This window comes from Poecile atricapillus, chromosome 3 (assembly GCF_030490865.1).
Source record: "Poecile atricapillus isolate bPoeAtr1 chromosome 3, bPoeAtr1.hap1, whole genome shotgun sequence".
Taxonomy (NCBI): domain Eukaryota; kingdom Metazoa; phylum Chordata; class Aves; order Passeriformes; family Paridae; genus Poecile; species Poecile atricapillus.
Genome location: NC_081251.1, coordinates 101,723,976 through 101,745,414, shown reverse-complemented (window position 1 = coordinate 101,745,414; position 21,439 = coordinate 101,723,976). Strand labels below are relative to the sequence as shown.

At 44.6% G+C, this 21,439-nt stretch overlaps 2 protein-coding genes across 3 annotated transcripts in view; one reads left to right on the top strand and one right to left on the bottom strand.

Annotated features, from left to right (window-relative positions):
* The window catches only part of FBXO11 (F-box protein 11), a 70,257-nt gene extending 68,898 nt beyond the window's left edge, over window positions 1-1,359 (top strand). For both annotated transcript variants that reach the window (XM_058834192.1, XM_058834191.1), the window contains exon 23: window positions 23-1,359. In XM_058834192.1, the coding sequence (XP_058690175.1) occupies window positions 23-152 (130 nt within the window). In that variant the 3' untranslated portion in view covers window positions 153-1,359. The remainder of the gene's footprint in view (window positions 1-22) is intronic.
* MSH6 (mutS homolog 6) lies at window positions 1,326-15,289 on the bottom strand. Its single transcript, XM_058834190.1, has 10 exons — window positions 15,023-15,289; window positions 13,584-13,786; window positions 11,014-11,186; window positions 7,319-9,857; window positions 5,752-6,017; window positions 5,089-5,206; window positions 2,868-2,957; window positions 2,197-2,351; window positions 1,832-2,031; window positions 1,326-1,482 (listed from the first exon to the last, which is right to left on the bottom strand). Exons 1-10 carry the CDS (start codon window positions 15,241-15,243, stop codon window positions 1,401-1,403), a joined length of 4,047 nt encoding a protein of 1,348 aa, XP_058690173.1. The 5' UTR covers window positions 15,244-15,289; the 3' UTR covers window positions 1,326-1,400.
* Between the last annotated feature and the right edge of the window lie 6,150 nt (window positions 15,290-21,439).

The following is a 21,439-nucleotide window of genomic DNA, read 5'->3' as shown; positions in this document are numbered from 1 at the left end:
GAGCTGTCTCTCTGTGTTGTAGGTTTTTCTGTGACTGTGGTGCTGGAACACTGTCCAATCCTTGTACGCTCGCCGGAGAGCCTACACACGATACAGATACACTATATGACTCTGCTCCACCTATAGAATCTAATACATTGCAGCACAACTGAATTCCTTTTCAGAAAGAAAGTCCTGCCATTCTAATATCATAACTATTAAAACTTTTTTTTTGGAGGAAGTTACACTTGCCCATTTCTGCAGAAAGAGACTGTATTAAAGCGGATGTGTGAGGTGTTGACACTATGGAGCTCAACCTACCAAAAAAGAAAGTGGCAATATGTTGACTCAGGATAACAGAACTGGGCGTTTTAGCATTACTGTGTAAACAAAGACTTTGAAGGGACAGAAGTGAAGAAAAATAAGCTGCAATTTTGTACAGATACCAACTTCTGAGAGCTGGTGTTTTTACAAGTAGCATTGAAACGCAGTCCAATTTGCAGTAGTACTATTCTGTAGACAAGCAGCATTCTTTGTTGCTGCCTTTATGGACATGGGTACCAATTGCTTTTGTAACATGGTAAAAATGTGAGCTAGCACTTCTGCATTTCTTTTGATTTTTTAACATTTATTCAGATTGAGAAATATGATTTTAATGCTTTAATCTCATGTAGTTTGTTTCTAATTTCAAGCAAAAAATCTTATTGTACTTGAATGTGTCCTGTTTTGTTAGCACACCTAGACTTGCTGTAACTGTACTCATGTCCCAGTATGTACGTTCTTTCTATGAAAGAGAAAACACTAATCTTAAATTATATCCAGCAATTTTTCTGGTGTCCTCTGAAGTTAGAATAATCTCCTCCCCTGCCCCAGCAATAGTCTGTACTCAAACCACCCTAACAAAAGAAAGAAAAGCAAGTGTTTTAATGAGACTTCCTAGACTATAATGCACTATAAAACAAAGTACCCATGTAACTAAGTTTTGTGAAAGAAATTTTACTATGTTTTAAAGTACACAGTAGAAAGTCTCCTCAAAACAGTCTTGTACTTTACTCTGTTCATAGTTTTTTTTGAACAGTCTGGACATTACTTACATAACCTGCTGGAAATCACAGCAATTTCCTGCTCTAATGAAGCTGAGACAAGTATATATACAGCCCTATACAGTTTCATAGCTTTTTTCCATTTATGTGTATTGGTGACAGTGGGTAATCAACAGCCTGAAAGTGTATGCATGTACCATAACATCTAGACTTAATATATTGTGGAGTACTCAATAACCATTATGTAGAGGGTAGGTATGAATTAAAGGGTTTAATTTCCTAGGAAAGACAATGGAAAAATGGTCATTTTTAAAAAATAAAGTTTATTAGATCATAATGTTGTCTGCTCCCACCTTCTTGAGAAACCCATGCGAGTTCCTAAAGCCGGCTGATCATCACCATGAGTTTCTGAACAGCGTTTGCATCAGTGTTCGCTCCATCCACCACCTGGCACAGATACCTAAGAAAAACAATCACCTTTACTGACACAGACACCGAGGGGCAGAGCTTAACACTTCCACTCCTACAACAGCTTTAGCAGACATGGCTGCCAGCCTTTACAGACCCCCCCCCCCCAGCATCTCTGTGTGCAAATGCAAATTCACACTGGCAGTGACCCGAGGCTTAAAATAGTGTTCATAATATCTGCCTTCCCACCGTACCTCCCTCCCTTCCTCTGAAGATCTGCTGTTCACAAAAGTAGTTGTAAATACACCTTGTGCTGTGACTGAGCAAAAGCCACTGCCCAAATACTAACATGGGCTCCTATAAGCAATTTGCAATTTAGATACAGAAACCCAGGGCCTTACCTAAATATTCTCAGTGAGATGGTTGTTTTTTCGAACTCCTTAGCTTTTCTATGCCCCTTCTGAATGACTTCCTCTGGAATATCTGCAAGTCTTGCTGCATTGAAGCCATAGCTCTTTGGGCAGGCTCCTTCAATGAACTTGTACAGGAACGTAATTGTTTCCTGGCTTGGGTCTTCACTCTCATTTTCAACCATGCATGCCTGGGGAAGAGCAAGTCACAAGTCAGAGTTTGCAATATTGACCTGCAGCCTAAGAAATGCATGGGGCATCATGTGCTGCTCCCAAAACACCCGTTTCCTAGGGCAGAAGAGGACAGAAAAGCAGGAGAAATGCCAGCAGGAAAAGCCCCATCCTCACACACGTACCATGTGGCCCAGGCGCACGGCCCCGCGGTGGGAATAGTCCTCCACCAGGGAGTGATAGTGAGTGGAGAAGAGCGTCCGGCACCGGATCCTCTCCGCCAGCTCCTGCACCACCGCGCTCGCTATGGCTGTTCCGTCAAATGTGGCCGTGCCTCTGCCTGGGGACACAACGGGACAGCTTTGGCACACTCGGAGGGACACAGTAAAGTCAATGCTGCTGGAGAGACAGACACCCTAAAAACAAATGCAGCAATGCATTTGTAGTGTTTGTTTGTTCCCCTCCCCACTGTGCACAAGATAAACACAGCAGTATGGGGTGACAGCCACCAGCATCAGGGAAAGGTGACCTGAGTATTGGCCCTGTAACAATCACCCTCTTCTGCACTGCAGAAAAAAGATGTTTTTGCTCTCCTGAGGTTTGCTGCAAGTAATTATGCAAAGGAAAAGCAGGAAACCACAGCTGGAAATAAAGGTAATAATGAGTGGGGGTGGGAGGTGGTGACAACTTCCCAGAGCACCCACGATGTGTTCATGAGACACCAGTTAAACACCAGCAGCATTATGATGAAACTGGCCCTGTGTACTTGGTTGCTATTCAGACAGCCCAAAAACTTTGCAGCCAGTTTTTCATCCCTCAGATTTAGTTTCCATCTATTACAAAATAGTCTCATTACCCAGTTCATCCACGAGAACAAGGGAATGCTCTGTTGCATGCTGCAGAATGCTGGAAGTCTCGCTCAATTCAACAAAGAAGGTACTTTCACCTTTAAAGGAAATGCAAAAAAAAAAAAAAAGGCCATGAAGTAGTCAAAGATCTGAGAACCCACAACTAAAACCTCATTTAATCTGCACTAGGATCTTGATTAAGCTAAAGTGAAACTCAATAGCAAACTGAAGGTGAACAAAACCATGACACTTTATTTCCGGTGTGAAAACAGCAGGTTCCCATTTGCCAGAAAAAACAGGTTCCTTTAGAGTACAGGTACAGGCACAAGCACACTTCATTAAGTTTTCAGGCCAACACACCTGATTACTTTTAACAGCACCAGTCAAATTTAACAGCTGGACAAAAAGTGGAGCAAAAAGGCTACAAGATGGGGAGAATTTTTGTCCCTTTCTTGCTCTAAATGCACAGGACAAGCCAAAGGTGTGTGTGGCTTTCCAGTAAAAAAAACAAGCAGAAAATCAAAGACTGAGAGACTGGAATTACTGGTTTGGTTGTGATTGTGATGTCATGAGGGAACTATTTGGATAATAAAGGCTTTATTTGTACGTGTTCTCCTCTAATGAAGTATGACAAAAGCAATATTCTGCTGCTAAGGCTCAAGCATCTCGTGGGAGTTTCAACAATCCAGATAATACAAGGCTTGAAATTTACACCTGAAATTTGTTTTAGCAGATTATGAGCAGAAGTACACAATTATTCACATCCTTCCACATGATAAAGTCACACTTACAAAATCAGGATTTACTTGTTCTTTGTGGGGATCATTACAAATAATCACAAGTAGCAGGCATTAATGCAATTTATTCCATTAAAGGCAAGCATTTATTTCCTGTACTCATGCTGCATGAGCACTGCTTTGCTCTAATATAAGTTTTGTAACATGAATTATTAACAGGTGTCCACCAATTCTGATTTTCTGCGTTTACTTAAAGAAATTACCAGGATTTAATATGTTTTTAACAATATTTAATAACCATTTATTCTCTTCAGAAAATAAAGCCCTAAAATTGTATTATTGAAAAAATAAACCTCATAAAAGTCCTGCTGACATCCAAAGTAATTGCTGTGGAACAGCTTTGGCTGTACTTTCCTATCTACACAGTGTGCAAACAAATGCATCAAGAACAGATTTCAGAGCTCGTTCTGTGCAGTGTTCACCCTCACAATCAGTAGTTCTCAGTCAATTGAAAAAAAATTGAAAATAGCTTCATTTTGCTAGACCATCTCTCATGAAGGAAGGGCCCTTCTCATCTCTACCATAAGCATTAAGTATTCTTCCACACTTTTGATTCTTTCTTGTAGTGAAATTAAACAAAATGGAGACAAGCTGAGCAAAGAAAGCCTTAACATTCTCTAGCTGCAAAGAAAAGCCTTGATTTGGGGAAGTGTAAATATTTTTTTTTAATTAAGAACTTGGAATGATTCATTTCCAAATTCCTTCTGTGCAACAAGTTCAGTGGGCTTAACTCCTTTCATATTCACTGACCCACATTTTTCAGCAGAGAGATCACAGAAAATCTGTGCCCTCCTTAAATGAGCAGTGATACTATTACCACAACAATCATTTTATTATTCTAGCCCAGTGGCACTTTGCCCATCACCACTGGCAGACTTTACCATTTCACTTTTTGTGTCCTCCTCCATTTATGTCTTCCTCTCCATTAAAGGAAAAAAATACTCCAAGAACTGTCAACTACTGCTTCCAAGAAGGACATCTGCCTCTCTTCCTCATCAGAAGAAATCAAATTTCAAACATAAGGCATTCTGATTGAAACAAGGGACTTCTATAGTCCTTGCAAGAAGTTACAAAAACAACTCCTGTGCAACAGCTGTCCCAGCACCACTGTCCTGTTCCAGAACGCTTAGAAAAAGGTATCGATGAGAGTAGAATATAATCAGTTCTACAAAAAGATATTCCTCAGACTTGCATCCAGCTGGGAGTTTAGGCTTTTGATATTAAAATTCATTAGGAAGTGATCCCATGAGTCTGTCAAAAATCAGACAGACACACGAAAAAAATGAAGGCTAAGTACAATCCTGTCTCCACTCTGAATAAGAGTGCCCAGCTCTCCCTGCAAAATACTATCCCCTTTCTAACTTGCCACTGGAAGCAAGGGCAGAAAACTGGTGGCAGCAGCCCTCTGTGCAGCTGTGTGTGAGACACTCACCAGCCATGATCCTGTCGGAGGCGCCGAGCCGTGTGAACACGCGGTCGATGGGCGTGAGCCTGCAGGCTTCCGCGGGCACGTAGCACCCCAGCTGGGCCATGACCACCAGGAGACCAGCCTGCACGGCAAACAGGGACATTCACATTTGCACTAGTGCTTGCAGCTTCAGTTCCACACACACAGTGAGGGCACGAAGCTGTGTTTCCCCTAAAACAAGGACTGGAGTACATAAAGCTCCCTGCTGCTTTAACAGCTCCAGGCTGCAGCATCATCATCTCTGTCAGGAACTACTCTGAAAGCCTTCACAACACAAATTATCACAGCAAGCAGTGTTTATAGAGCAACCTCCCTGCTGATCTCTAGTTTCATCTTGTCCAACCTGCAGAAGCATCTTTTGCCAGCTGCTGCCAAGTCCTGGGTAAGTCACTGGAAAAAGATAAACGGTACTCTAGCACTTTTTCCCCACCACCTCTCCTAAGACAAATAAAACTTATCCCTCCATAAAGCAGAAAATCTGTCTGAACATGGGCATTTTCTACCAGCCTGTGCAATTGCTCCACAGCCTGAAGGCCACTTCTGGGACCTCCTGTGACACCATGAGAGCCAGGCCCTGTAATTCCCTTACCCAAACCCCAGAGGTGCCCTGGAACATGTGACAATCACCTGTCTCATGAGCGTGGATTTGCCACCCATGTTTGGGCCAGTTACCAACACACAGGAAGCCTCACTGCTGCTGCCCTCATCCTTGATGCCAATTACAATGTCATTGGGAATAAAATCATCCCCAAAGAAAGTTTTTGTGATGCACGGATGGCGGGAATTTCGAAGTTCCAGGAAGGGAGGAGCATTATCCATAGGCAGCAGGATTACTGGTCGGCACAGGGGTCCATCACCACCTTGACTGTAGTGAGCAAGGGACATCAAGACATCTACAAAATCAAGAGAAATTTCAGTCAGTCATGCTTTCAAATTTCTTCATACACTGGAATTCATTTACTCATTGAACAGCAATTTTGTAGGAACAATTTTCTATTTTATTCCATTTTCCTCATAAGGGAAACACCCAAGAGGGACTCCAGAACAAGTAAAAGGTGGGAATATTGACAGTGTCTTTCCTCATTCCTTCCAGATTTCTACAGATGTCATGGTGAAAATGCTCCCCTATAGTTTTTTTTTGTTTAAGAGTCTTTAAAATCCACATTATTTCATTTCAAAAGTATATGTATAAAATACAATTTCCTTGCATTGTTTTTTCATTTAGAACAAATAGGAGGAAATCGGCTTCTGTGACAGTGAATTACTTTGTGAAGAATCCTAATTCTGCTTTAAAGCTGCCAGAGGAAAACTGTAATTATTAACTCTGTTGGTCTAGCAGAAAACAGCAGCACAAAACCCCTCAGTTAGCTGAGCCCTGAGGTTCTAAAAGCTGATCACCTACACAATGAGACTGTTTATGATTTTAGAGGCTTTATGTACACACAGCTGAGCCTGGACACTGAATTCCTCTCTGCTGGGAACCAATTCAGCACTTGCCCTGGGCTGTGGTGTAGCTGATGTGACTGCTTCCCAGCTCTCCCAGCAAATCCATTCCCAGCCAACACTCCCTGCCTGCCCTCCCTTTTCTGCTCTAGTGGCATTCAGAGAGTGCTTTCATTTTTCCCTGGAACAAAGACATCCCTGAGTGCCTCATGTTAGCAGAAAATCCATAGAACAGAAGTATGCCAGTCTTGAACGGGGAATACAAGAGATTGTTCTATCCCAGAAATTTAAGGAAGATTTGCGGAAGCCTTCTTAGTAACTGCCTTCTTCAAGGCTTGACACTGGGCACTTTTGTTTTTAAAGGATGCCCAGAAAGCATCCTGCTCAGATGGAAAGGAGCTTGCCTAGAGGTTAGATTTTTATACCTCCGTTTAATCAGAAGCTACTAATCCACACACAAGCCTCTGGAAGCAGTGAGGCCCACCAGACTACACTGAACTGAGAAAAAAACTTGGCTGCACATCTACAACCACACAACAGGAATGGAGAAAGAGCTTGCAAACATCACAGGCCCAGCAACTGCTATTTAGCACAGGAAGGAAACAGGGAATCACTGTTAATTATCAAAGCCCTTACCACAATCAAGAGCTTTCAAACGACAAGTTAAGAGCTGGCAACAAGCTTCCTCAGATCAGATTTCATCACCACATGGGTAGTTCTACTGTGTGTCAGAAGGAGGCAAAGCTCTTACCCAGCACAGCAATGCACTCCACAGCTGTCTGCCAGTCCTTGCTGTTCTTGTCGAAGTTGTAGAAGAGGCGCCTCATGCAGTCCTTGAGGGCGGCGTCGCGGCGCTCCTCGGCGTTCACCATCGCAGCCAGCATCTTCTCGATCTCCTTGGTCCAGTAGCGCTTGTAGCCCTTCCTGCTCGACCTCAGCTCGTATTCCTCGGGCAGGTTACGAGATACAGCACTTTCTGGGATTTCCATCTGGTACCGGTTCTTGCCTGTCCCCCAGTACTGCATGGATTTGCACCCGAGCAGCTTGCGCTGCTTATCCAGGTACTTGCGAAGATCTTCCTCGACAGTTTTGATATCCTGTAGTGCTCCGTCATAATCGGGGTCAAAACCTGCCTTTGGGGTAATCACTCCTGTCTTCCGAGCCTGGTTGTGATCAAAGGCAGTGTCCCACCTGGTGAGTTCTGCACTCAGGTCAGGGAAGCGGCCGTCGGGATTTTTGGCTTTGCGGGTGACCAGCTGCTTCAGGACTCTGGATTTGAAGTCGCTGGCAACCTCCTCCATGAGATCAATAATTTCATTAATTACTTTGAATCCCTCCAGGGCAGACAGAAAGTCAGCGATTTTTTTTTTGCTGTATTTGAGTTCTTCATAGAAGATGGCCCTGCTGTCAGGATGGTTCTGACTTTTGAGTGGTGACCCAATGCTGTGAATTTTGCTGAGCAGTCTCTCAAGGTCAGGCAGTTTCTTGAGGTGCTCACTGACTTCAGACATTTTATCTGGCACTGCCAGGAGGTCCTCGACAGCATCCAAACGATCATTGATGGATTTAGGATTACAAAGCGGAGCACAGAGCCACTGTTTCAGTAGTCGCTTGCCGAATGGTGTACAACAAGAATCAATCCTTTCCAACAAAGTACCTTCTGTGGTTCCATTGGTTCCATTCTGCAGGACTTCCAAGTTCATCAGGGTAACTCCATCCAGCACCATCCGCTGGCCAGTTCTGGCAAACAAACTACTTGAACTCATGTTTTTTGCAGCAGCAATATCCACAGGGACATATTCCTCGAAGTTTGCCTGTGATAACAGCTCCTGATCAATCAGACATTTTTTGAGATAGAAGACACAGCCCCCAAGAGCTGACAAAGCTAACTCACTGTTTTCACCAGGAGTTAATCCCAGGGAGTCACTCTCTGAAGTGAGAGATTTGATTACTGAAGGCAGAGAACATCCATTTTCAGAATTCTGCTTCTCCTTGAAATACCCTTCCTCAAGAAGGACTTTTAGTGTTTTAGAGGCACTCCAGAACTGGGAACCTGAGGTCAGCCCTTCCTGAATACAAGAAACAAGTGAGCCCTTCAGTATCTTCTGTGTGTCCACAGACAGGTTTCCCTTCTCAAACAGCACTTGCACAGGGGTGTAGTGAGCTATCAAAGTCCTAAACCTGGAGCAGTGGCGGTCGTCTGGGAACTGGCCAACATGGAACTTCCCCACGGAGGTGTCGACAAAGCAGACCCCGTACACGCGCGTCCCGGCCGAGTCCTCCTTCTCCTTCACACACAGCAGGAACTTGCTGTGGTTCTCAGAGGGGTCGCAGTCCATGACGCTGTAGGTCTGGGTTCCCTTGGTGATGATCCTGCAGATCTCCCGGCGCACCACCTTGTCAAACCTGCTGGAGTGGCCCGTTGACTTGCAGCGCGCTTCCATCATTTCAGGCGTTTCTGTCTGCTCCACGCGCACCACCTTGTAGCCCTTCTGCACCAGGACATCGGAGAATCGGCCAAAGGCAGTTTCTGGAAAACCTGAGTGGGCCCAGGTGCCCCTCATATAGATCAGGCCCAACTCATTCACACCAGTGACTGCGTCCATGTGATACAACTCATAGAACTTTCCAACCTTGTAGCAAATCACAGCATCAAAGTTTTGGCTTTTGAGCTGCCACCACCTCCGCACGCCCGGCGTGCACTTGTTGAGATAATCCTCAGGCACATAGAGAGTACAGGGGTCGTAATCAGGGTCACCCTGACGCCTCCTGTGCGCATCTTTCCTCTTCCCTTCTTGCAGCCAGTCAAGCTTTTCATGTTCCCACACTGAGAAGCCACTAGTGCCTCCACTGCAAGCACTTGCTTGAGATTCAAAACTTTCAGGTGCTGCAAACGATGTCAGTTTAGACTTGGCTTCTGAGGAGACTGTTGCTGCTCTTTTGGGCGTTTCAGAACATTCATTTCCCAAGCTACTCCTTTTAGCAGGCTTTTTCACCTCTCTTCTCTTTCGTTTAGAAGGGACTTTTACAGGGCTCTCTGCAACACTCTCTGTCTCTGTGTCAGAAGACTCGTTTTCATCCACCCCACTACTGGCTTCCTCACTGCTTGCTGCTTCTTTCCCATCAGGCTTGAACTCCACATCAGAGCCATCGTGGTCACTGTCAGAATCCAACACTCTCCTCCTCTTGGCTTTTATAGCTCTGTCCCTGCTCATCGCTCGCTTATTGCTTTTCACATCCTCCTCACTATTGCAGTCTTCACTGTTGCCTGATGCATTTTCACTCATGTCCTGGAAAAAGAAATTATTTTGTCTGTAGATAATTCTGGCTATAAAGATACTGCTGCATAAAGAAGAGCAAAAATGTGAAGTAACGCAGTACCTATGATGCTTCAAGCAAGAGACAGCAGAGCCGTAGCCAATTGCATCTACCTTAACAAAACTCAGGTTTTTTCTGGATAACTAACTGCTACTGGCCAGTGGCATAATTCCTCTTATTTGTGTTCTTTAGAGGCTCAACCATTACTGTGCACAGGTGATGCTGATGAACAAAGCATTTAAACTACATAAAAAAGAATATGGCACGCATAGGAGAAAGAAAAGCAGCTCCATTATTTGCTTTTTCAGCCTCAAACTTTAATGGAAAACCAGCAGTGGAGGGTCTGTAATGAGTACAAAGTGCCACTGCACGTGACACAATGCCTGGAGTGGCACCTGTCCCTCAGGGCACTGTCACACTGGAGACTGGGTAGATGAGGAGCTAAGGGAAACCACCATCCCGCTGACACTCTCCTCATACCATTCCTCTCCAAAGAAATCTATTCCAAGGCATAAGGTGCTAGTGAAATAATAGCTGAATCAACACAACATGAATACAATACAATAAAACATCACTTTTTAGTTACTCCACCAAGACTGGTGTTAACAGTGCAAGAACTGGTATTTTAATGCTACTCCACAAGATGAGGGTGGACTCCAAAAGTTCAATTTAATGCCTTAGATGAATAGTCAAGAAGCTAAAAATTTATGCATTAAGACACACTAAAACTTTAGATCAAACTTAGGGCAACTTGGACTATGAACAATAAATACAGAAGATAAAATGATGCACCAAAAAAAGCATTTCTGAGTGAAAAAGTAGGTCACCAGAGAGTCATGAGTGAAGAGTCAGAAAAGTTAAGTAGATTCTGACGTCAGTCCTTACCATACAGAACACCAAAGAGACTTGTCTTTCCAGCTAGAAAAGATGAGAGACCAGCATATGACCTGACAACACAGAAGCAGTACAAAAAAGACATATAGATACATATGTGTGCAAGATTAACGAGGAGATAAGCTGTGATTACTGTACCAGAGAATTGCAGGACATTCTACGCTTAGTTCCAAGTCACAGCTTCTAAATTCTAGCAATATTTCTGCAAATTACAGCAATTAAGAAACATTTTACCTCCATTTCTTCCTCTTCCTCCTCTGTGTCTGAAGGTTCATTGCATACTGCCAGTTCAAGCCTCTTGGTTTTATCTTTGCTCATGGCATCATCTGCCAGCACCATGGCTCTTTTAATTTCAGGCTTTGTGCTGTAAAACATACCTCCCTTCATAGTTTCTCCATCTGATGAACCTGTAAAAACCAGATTTGTTAGGAACTGATGCCAGTCTAGCATTTAGCCAGTGTCCAGTCCACTTTTAAATGTATTCAGACAACTAACATTCCTACTTGGATAATGAAACTTCTGTGCTGCTACACTCATTCCCACCACGTCTTAAATACAGCAACCCCCCCACTCCTTCAGCCTGATAAACTACCCCTGGGGAAAGTATACACACTCACAAATGAAATGCCTGCCTATTTCTGTAACTCATTAGCACATGTGAGCACTCCTAAGCTGAGCTCTGAACACCCTCACACTGCCTGTTGTTAGTGCTGAATTTAACACTTTGTGCAGCACACAGACCTGACTGAGATCACAGGGCTGTTTTACCAATGACAGGTAAGTTCAGCTGGAGTTATCTTCACTTTCTAGGCACAAGCCACCTATGGCACAGACCTCAAAGCTCTGCTGGCCTCCACACTGCTTCTTTAAGGGCAGCCAGGCACCCAGCTCATTAGCCAGATTAGCTGATGGCCAATCACACTGGCCACTCAGCCTGACCCTGCAGGGCAGTGAACAAAGCCTGCTATTAATAACTGCTCCATTCCCACATCCTCCTGCACAGCCCCTGGGCACCACAGCTCCTCCTGCCACCACCTGCACACAACACAAACCCAAAGCCAACCAATCTACAGACTCATTTCAGGTCCTTTTTCCCACTCTTGTGACTCCCATCATCCACCACTACTGAATAAATCTTCAGCTCTAAACCAGTGGCAGACAAAGGCAATGGACTTGGAGGAGGCCAAATAGCCCGGAAACAACTCAATCAAAATTCTTGCTCACAATCAACTCCTAGTTTGCAGTAGCAAAGCAGGGAGTTACAAGTAACTGCTTCTACAGCACAAAGGCAACACATTAGCAAATGCAAGGAGGCAGTCTAAAAATAATTTGCATTAATATTAAATACAACTGAACAACATCAGGAAAAAAATCTTCTCATATATAATTGAGCTGCACACTGCCAACACTTGCATATTCACTTAACCAACTGCTATGCACTTCCACTTCTCCATGCCCACCTGTTACAATTCTGGCCCTGTGCTGTCTGCATTTACTCAGGTACAAAAAAATAACCCAAGAAATGTCTCCATTTCCTTACCCAAAGACTCTAACACTCTTCCTTTGTGTATAAAGATGCTTTTTGTTTGAATTTAAAGCAAAACAGGTATTTTAAATATTTTTAATCTGTTCTGCATTCAACACTTCTCCTGTGATTGATCTGTGCATCTGTGCTGAAACTCCTTTTTGGCAATTTTCTTTTGGTAAACAGATTAATTCCCCTTACCTTTATTTGCTTCTAAGTGGAACTACAAGCTCTTAAAATACTTTGATTGTTTTCAAATAATTTCAAGAAGGACAAATATTACCATGGACCAATTTACTTGCAATAAATTAGATTTATTATGCTAACACTCATGGTAATAACATTACCATTTTAATTTAAAACTGGCTGAAGTACAGTACACTGAAGTAAAGAGGAGACAAAATGTGGCTACATGATCATGAGATGGAACTCTGACTTGTAAAAAGGCAGAAACGGTTTAAATTCAGCTTTTTTCAGTGACACAAGAAAATCCTATGAGGCAACAGAAATACTGTATTACATATGAAGTATTTTACTAACAAGACAATTTAGAGCCAGTGATTTAATTTTCAGCAACAGTAAAATTATAAAAAAAGGGGGAAACAGATTATCATTACTAAAAAGGTGAGATTTCTTATGCAAAATGTTAACTCTTGATTACATTTGATTTTCACTAGTTAGCCAAGTCATTTCTTCAGTAGCACAAACACCAACTCTTAATGTGTAACTACAAACACTGCCCTCACCAACACTCAGTTCTCAGGTTATATACTTTATTTACAAAACTGCTGCACTGCTGAGAAGAAATACTGGTGTTTATTAATTTTATTTACCCAATATCCTGGGCCTAGCCTTTTAATTCTGGACATACTGCAGTTCCTAAATTGCTGCTTAAAAAGTACGTTTGACACTAGTAATATTTTAAGCATTTCAGAGCTTAAAGTAGAAACACTGGGTTTATCTTTTACATAATTTTTACCCTGATGGGAGAAAAAAAAGGAAATATCTCTAAAACATTAGCAAACTTTAAGTTTGCTTAATTAGTTGTTCTGATCTAATAAACAAAAGGGCTTACTGTTTTATGTTTCAGGAACTGTATAAACACAAATGTACCTATAACCCTCAAAAACTTGTCACTTACAAAGCACAGAACATGTTTAATTCTGCTATTGGTTTTGCTGCTCTTTCTCTATGGAGAATAATATAGCCTATATTCCAAGCTTGTAATTCCAAAACGTGGCATATTTCCATTTCAAACAGGTTTGTTTCTATCTCTTACCTTTATATGGCTTCAGGTATTTAACACTGATCCAACCCCTTGTGGGGCAGTCATCAAAGAACTGCACATGGATACGAGTGGATTTTCCTTTTCCTCTGACTATTGTCCTTTCAGTGGGGTGGTTGTATATGAGACACGGCCACCAGGGATAACCTTCCATCTTGGCCCACACCAAGTCCCCTGGAGAATACTCACAGGAGACACTGCAGAGACAACAAATATGTCATTTAAGGAACACTAACATTTGGAACAGCTCTCTTCATAAATGTTACTGCACACTGCTGCTGAGCATTTTGCCCTCCTGTGATCTTTGGAAGCCTCCCAGGGGGTGCAACCTGGATTACACAGTTCTTCCATACCACCACCACCACTTAAACTTTTTTGATTTGTTCCTCCAAGTTCTGCTGGATCCCCACAGAGACAGAGCTTTATCATGGAATGGTTTGGGTTGGAAGGGACCCTAAAGATCACCTAGTCCCAGCCCCCTGCCATGGGCAGGGACACCTGCCACTAGACCAGGTTGCTCAGAGCCCCATCCAACCTGGCCTTGAACACTTCCAGGGATAGAGCATCCACAGCTTCTCTGGGCACCCTGGGCTGGGAGTCTCCTGCAGGCTGTGGCCCTCAATTTGCTGACATGTGGGGCACCTGCCATCACGGCGTTCAGCACGAGGGAAACATGGAGCTCCTGGAGCAGCTCCAGCAGAGGGCAACAAAATGATTATGGGAATGGAGCATCTCTCCTGAGAGGAAAGACTGAGTGAGCTGGGCCTGTTCAGCCTCGAGAAGAGATGACTGAGAGGGGACTTCATCTCTATATATAAAGATCTAAATGAGGGGCTACCAAGAAGATGGAGCCAGGCTTTCCTTGGTGGCACCAAGAGTTAGGACAAGAGACAAAGGGCAGAAATGTTCCATCAGACCACAAGGAAGAACTTGACTGTGTGTGTGACTGCACACTGGAACTGATTGCCCAGAGAGGTGGAGTCTCCCTCATTGGAGATATTCAAAACTGTCTGAATACAATCCTGTGCCATGTGCTCCGGGGTGACCCTGCCCGAGCAGGGATTTTGGGCCAGGTGCCCCACTTGTGGTATCTTCCAACCTGACCCACTGCGTCGCTCTATGACACAGCACGGAAAGATAATTTAAGACACGAGTGCATCACTACTTCCAAACAGCAAAACCCGGCCGCACGACCCCGACCTCGCAGGTGTGCCATTATCCCGCCGGGAGCACAGGCCGCTGCGGGCCAGCCCCGCGGGCCCAGCCGGGCACCACAGCCAAGGAACGGCGGGGACCGGGGCAGCGACGGGGGAACAACGCCACGGACATCCCGAGGGTCCCGCTCCCGCCGGCAGCTGCAGCTCCGTCCCGCCCTCCCCTCCCCTCCCCTCCCGCGGGCCGCGCTCCGCGGCCTCTCCCGTCCGCGCCGGTACCTGGGGGCCTTGGCGGCCGCGCCGCCCCCCGCGCCCTTCTCGCCGTTCTCGCCGCGCCGCGTCGCCGCTCGGCCCGCCCCGCCCGGGGGGCTGCCCGCGGCCTGGACGCCATTCCGCTCCCCCGAGGCGCGGCGGCGGGGCTCGGTGCGGGGCTCGGTGCCGGCCGCCGGCGGCGGCGTGGCCTTGGAGAAGAAGCGGAGCAGGGTGCTCTGGCGAGACATGGCCGCGGCGGGAAGCGCGAGCCGCCCTGCGCGCCAAACCCGCGCCGCCCGCGCGCCTGGCCCCGCCCCGGGCCCGCCCCCCTCAGCCTTGGCGGGAAAGGCTGAGGGACCGGCTCCTCCCGGCCCAGCCCGTCTGTCCCTTTTGGCGCCGAACGGGGAATAGCTTAACATTTCCGTGAGAAAGGACGTTCTGTCATGTCTGAGCTTCGTATGCTTTCAAGCCTAATCGACGGGAAAGGAGATTTATCCCGTGAAACAGCAGCTAACGAGCAATCCCTGAGTGACGAACACAAGCCAAATTACTTGTGGGTAGAGTTACCTGGTTAAGGTTTAGGGCTCGAGGTGATCTCCGACCTCGGGGAAGGTTATCAATGCCTGGGGAGAAGGATGCACCGCTGAGAGTGGACACAAAGCACGCAGAATTTATTTGCCACAGGGACATTTGGCAGGACCCCAAAACCAAAAAGACAACCCAGCAGCTGCTGTATCAGCTCCAGTTGGGTCAAAGGTAATTCTGGCAGGGGAAGATGGTGGCAACCATCTCACCAACTCACGGACCCAAGAGAAGAGAAAGTCTTAGCATGGGACTAGTTAGCAGAAGAAGCGAGAGAATCATTAATAAGCAGAAGGCAGAATACTAATTAATAAGGGAACCATGTAACTTTTAGCCAATTAATATTAATGCCTTTGTTTACTAAAATGTATAAATAGTGAAAGGTTTTGGTAGTCGTCATGCTGGCATTGTGGCTTTGCCACCCAGCACCCCTTTCTGTGCAGAACTGTGAATAATTCAAATACCTCAGCTCTGTGTGGATTGGCCTCTCGCATACCAACTCAAAGAACCTATTTTGGGACAACAGCTACTGCCCTCCAAACCCCGTTCCTTGCCTGCCACGGGGCCACTGGGTGGCTGTGTCCACACAGTGCTTGTTATGGTTAATGGTGTGGTGGCATGAGCTGGAGCCTTCTCACAAAAACATCCTCAGGGAAAGAGATGCACTGGCATCAGACAACTTTCTTCCTGCCCTGCAGCACTGTGCTGGGAAAAGGAGAGGCTGGTATGTGGCCAGAGAAGAAGCTTGGGCAGCTGCTGGCCCCACTTCTCAGCTGGTTTCACTGACAGATGCACAGCAGAGCTAAGAAGTGGCAGCCAAAAAAACAGGATCTCTTCCTACAGTTTTGGGAGCTTTTTGCATATTAATTGGTGAGGCTATGTCCTTTAAAAGCAGTTTTCTGATGAATTATAACACATGGTGCACATGGTGTGACTCTTGGGACTGTCCTATGCAGGGGCAGGAGCTGGACTTTGATGATCCTGGTGGGTCCCTTCCAGCTCGGGGAATTCTGAGGTTCTGTGACTCTAAGACAATTCCATTTCATGGTTCTTGACTGGTACACTTGAGATACAGGAGCACGTACCAAAATTAACAACTTATTTTTGTAAGCTTAAATCCACAGAAAAATTATTTGCTGTCACCAGATGCCAGTCAGCACAGCTTTTCCTTCCACTAAACATTGCTGCTTAACATTTCAAGCCACAGCCCCCTTTTCTGCACAACTGTATGAGAAAAAGCCACAGGTGCGCTCCCATCACCAGCAAAAACGTGGAACTGCAGGTTAGGGCTTTAACCACAAGAGGTCCTGCAAATCCAGCTGATACGGAAAGATTTTGAAGGTCTGTTCCTTCTAAAAGAACTATTTCCTTTTAACATCAAAGCATAACTTCCATTTAACTTGTCATCTGTTGCATTCAGAAAAAACCTGGTGTGGTCTCTGCCTCAAAATGAAGTACAAAAACAGAGGCATTTATTTTCCTGAGAAAAGTGTAGTGGGTTCCTCTGCACGTGGCCTGTGAAGTGCTTGGAATTGGAACACACTGCAGGATTACCCCCTCAGCAGGTGTTGCTCCTAGCAAAAACAGTCACCAGAACCAGTACCTGCACAAGTGTTTGGGTGGGGAATTTTTGTCAAAATTTGATGTAAATAGGCAACACAATTTAACTTTTTTCTGGAAAATTACAGATTCATCCGTCTGGCATGTAGAAGCAGGGAGATGGGATGAGGCAGGAAAGGGAAAAACTTGGGCAAATGCTGAAAGCAGTTCCAGTTTTAAAGATAAAGACTGTTTTGAACAGACTCCTGGTGGATTCTCCCTAGAAATGACTCTTGTCTGTTCATATGAGGACTGGAGATGATAGGAAAACGTGAAGGGTCATCTCAATTTGGTGGCCTCCTGAGATAAGATGGTACAAGTGGCACAGAAGCCATTTTATTGTTGGGGTCGAGTTTGGCTGCCCTGGGGTTTCTTCAGGCTGGGAAGGAGCATGAGTCAGTCCTGGTGACTCTGCTAGAGGAGGGACAGGTTACTGATTTAGCAACACTGTGACTGTGTCAAGAAGGGACTGTGATCCTTAGACTTTACAGACCACATGTTCCAGAAGCTTGGGTGCGGGGCTTGTCAAGTTTTTAATTTGTCCCATTCCATACCAGTTCTCCAGATCTGGGGTGTCCCTGTGTCTGTGTCTGGGCATGCCTCCGCTTATGGTGACAGCCACTTGAAAAATGGCACACTGGAAATATACCTAAGCCTGTAATTTAGGAAGTCTGGATCAGACACCCTTGCTAAGGTGATATCCACAAAAATGTAGAAATTTAAATTTGCAATAATGCGTTGGTGTATATCCCCTTTTCTCTGGGATCGGGCTGGAGGAAACACAGATCACAACAGCATTTATCAGATATCTTTTGTTATGCTGTTATTAATAGCAAGGGACTCATTACACACTGCATTTATTCCCTAATGTAGTTCACAAACATCTGCACTGACAGGTGGAGCAGGAGGTGGGAAACCAACCCCAGCAAGTTACTTAAAAGCCAAGGCGTGTGTTGATGTGTCAGGATGGTCAGGAAGTCCCTCCAGACGATTTTATTTTTTTCATTTATATATGTGTGTGTGTTTTATATATTCATATCCATAGATATGACAGATAGACAGTCTTGTAGTTTTGCATACAGCAGCCTTGGTGGATGTAGTTTGCATTGTACAACAGCCATGGCTGATGCCAGTGGATTTGGACAGATTTGGCAGTGTCTGTGCTCAGTTTATCAGTTTTTGTGGATTCAGCAGGACTGTGAAGTCTCTGGAGCTTATCAGTTCTTGGCAGACACTCAGGTGCTACTGCTTGGCAACACACATCCCCTCTCTTCAGCCTGTTTGTTCCTGGTGCCAATATCTCCATCCACACTCGTGCCTGGTACAGCCATTTACACTAACTCAAGCTGAGGGGGTTTTTAGGACAGAGTCATCATCTTCTCCCTAGTAAAATACTTAATTCTACTTGTTTTTCTGCCAATCTCAATGGGGTAGATAATTAAAACATGAAAAGTTTGAAGTCTGAAGTTGTTTGATAGGTTCCAAAAGGTTATTACTGAAAGCTCTACAAACAACTCTGTCCTCCTCCCTTTTTTTTAAATTTCCTATTTTTGAAGAGAAAGCCATTGGGAATTAAAAAGTTGCTGTAGTGCAGACTTTACACAAAACTCATCTGTACATCAAAAAATACTGTATTTATCATAATTCTTTTCCTCTCTTCCCCGACAATGCATACGCATATACTCCCACACAGCCCTTAACCAAGGTTTTTAGCTCCCGAAGTGGTTCTGAACATTTTCCATTCTGGAAAGTGGAAATGGCAAGGATTTGTCTTTTTTGAAGACAATACCTCAAAATTTTTGAAACAAACAACTTTGGCTTTACCTAGGTTTTCTAGATTATACAGTGACCCTCTCCTATACATAGGCTTTCATCTAGATTTTAGAATAATTAATTTCCATATTGTTAGTTGCTGGAATAAGGAAAAGGCTAACAAGATAATTTTGAGATCTTTCTGGAAAAAAAATGAAGTCATGTATATCAAGAAGAATAATTAAAACAATAACTACAACAGAATAGCAAAGTGCTCTTGAGGCCAGGTTCCTGGTTGTTCATCTTCTGTACTGTTTGCTATCTCTCAATATTCTTTAGAAGATACATTAACAGGAAGGAAAATTCATTCCTCAGGTGAAGGGGTGAAGGGGTGAAGGTGAGAGGTCTTGCTCTTGAAGTTGCCAGGTACAGTCAAGAGCAAATTGGGGAGGTTTAGGGAGCAGCAGGAGCAAGGCTGCTCCTGGCAGAGGCAGAGCCTTTGCTGACCCAGCTGATGCAGACCTCCAGCATCTGAATCACAGAACGGCCTGGGCTGGAAGGGACAGCATTGAATCTTTCATCCACCAGAATCCCCAGGTCCTTCATGGCAGAGCTGCTCTCAACCCCTTTATCCCCCAGCCTATGTTGGTACTGGGGTGTGCCCTGACCTCTGTGCAGGACCTTGCACTTGGTCTTGTTGAACTTCATGTGACTCTTATGGGCCTCAAGCCTGTCCAGGTCCCCCTGGACATCAGCTTGTCCCTCAGGCACTTCAGCTGCGCCACTTGGCTTAGTGTCATCTGCAGATTTGCTGCTGCTGCACTTGATCTCACTATCCATGTCACTGTTGAAGGTATTAAATACCACTGGTCCCAGCCTGAGGGACACCACTCATTCCTGGTTTCCACATGGACACTGAGCTGTGTGGGTGGAGCAGGGTGCTGGTCACCACAACAGCCCCAGACAAGGTGAGGACATGGATCAGATCCAGGGTCAATCCAGGAGGGAGGGCTACAGGCAGGCAAAGCTGCAGGGAGCTCAGGCAGGGGCTGGGTCCTCAAGGCAAAAAAAATGTTGATATCAAACTTCTGAAAGCTCTTCAGACAAAATTTGCTAAGAGAGTGTTATCTGTGAGAGTTAATGTCAAGAGCAGTCTAGGAAATTTCACTTTGGTGTGTGCTTGAAGCACCAGTTATATGCACTACCCCTGTCTATATGTCTGCTGAGCTGAGTGACAAATTTGCTTCCAGAGGTAACAGAAAGCTCTTAAAGAGAGAGAAAAAAAACCCAAAACCCAAAGGCCTAACTATTATAGGTAGAATTTCTCACTTTGAGCAAAACTGTTAAGATTTATCATCCCAATATTTTGCAGTTGTCCCACTGTGATAAATGTAGTGGTTTTCACTTTTCTCCTTTATTCTAAACCCATTTTCTCAAAAATTTTTAATACTTTTTCTTTTCATTTCTGGCACAAGAAATGACTGTGGACAAAGATCATGGGATTTAACTGGTTTTGTGTGGCTGCTGCAAACACCCAGTAGCTATTAAAAAAAAAAAAAAAAGTGAAATAACTCTGGAATGCAAATAGCTTCTGGGGGGTGCAAAGAGTCCACTGCTTCATCTGAGGAATGTGTGTCCTTTCTCTGAGGCTGAGTTGAGCTGCTTTGGTCTCCACAGAGGTGAGGTGATCAGAGGTGCTCACCTAAGTGCTTTGCAGGCCTTACCTCGGGGGCAGACGCTGCCAGGCCAATCTTAGACCTTGTGGTGGAACAATCCACAGAAACAGTTTCATCATGCTGATATAGACAGTCCTGAAGACAATGTTGACCTTCCTCAGACGTTTCTCCAAAGGAGAACTTAAGCATGAGGTGAACACTGCAAATAAGGCAACCACTGAAAATGTTAAGTTTTAGGAAAATACGGCCATGACAAAATATTTGTGAGTATTGAGGCATTCTGACCTAAATATAATCAACCTGGTAGGCTGGTAAAAGTCACATATTCTAATACACTCATTTTGTATAGGCCAGGAAAAACGTAGGGTGTTTTAAAAGTGTGTTTAAAGGGCATTTTTTCCCCAGCGCTAAGTTTACCACTTGTCAGCATCCAGCATACGTAAATCAGACTCTTCATGCAGTAACTCATTGTCCTGTAATTGGGCTGAGAAACCATCTTTATTTTAGCAGCAGAAGATGATTAATTTCCTCTTTGCTTGCTTTTTTGCATGTCTGCAGACAGGCAGATTCCTTGTACTAGTTTTAGAAGGGCTTGTACAGCAGTGAGAAATGAGGCAAGAACTGCATGTTTATTTAGGGTCCCTTTAATGTGACTGTATGACTAAAACCTTTAAACTGGGGTTCTTTTCCATGACAAAGCACCAAAAGGAAGAGATGGAATTGTAAGTTTTCTGAATAAATGACATTTTAGAATGCTTTGCTTATATTGTACCTTCTCATAGATGCAGATCTGAAGTGAGATGAGAGCTGCTGGAACAGCATGCAGCAGAACTAC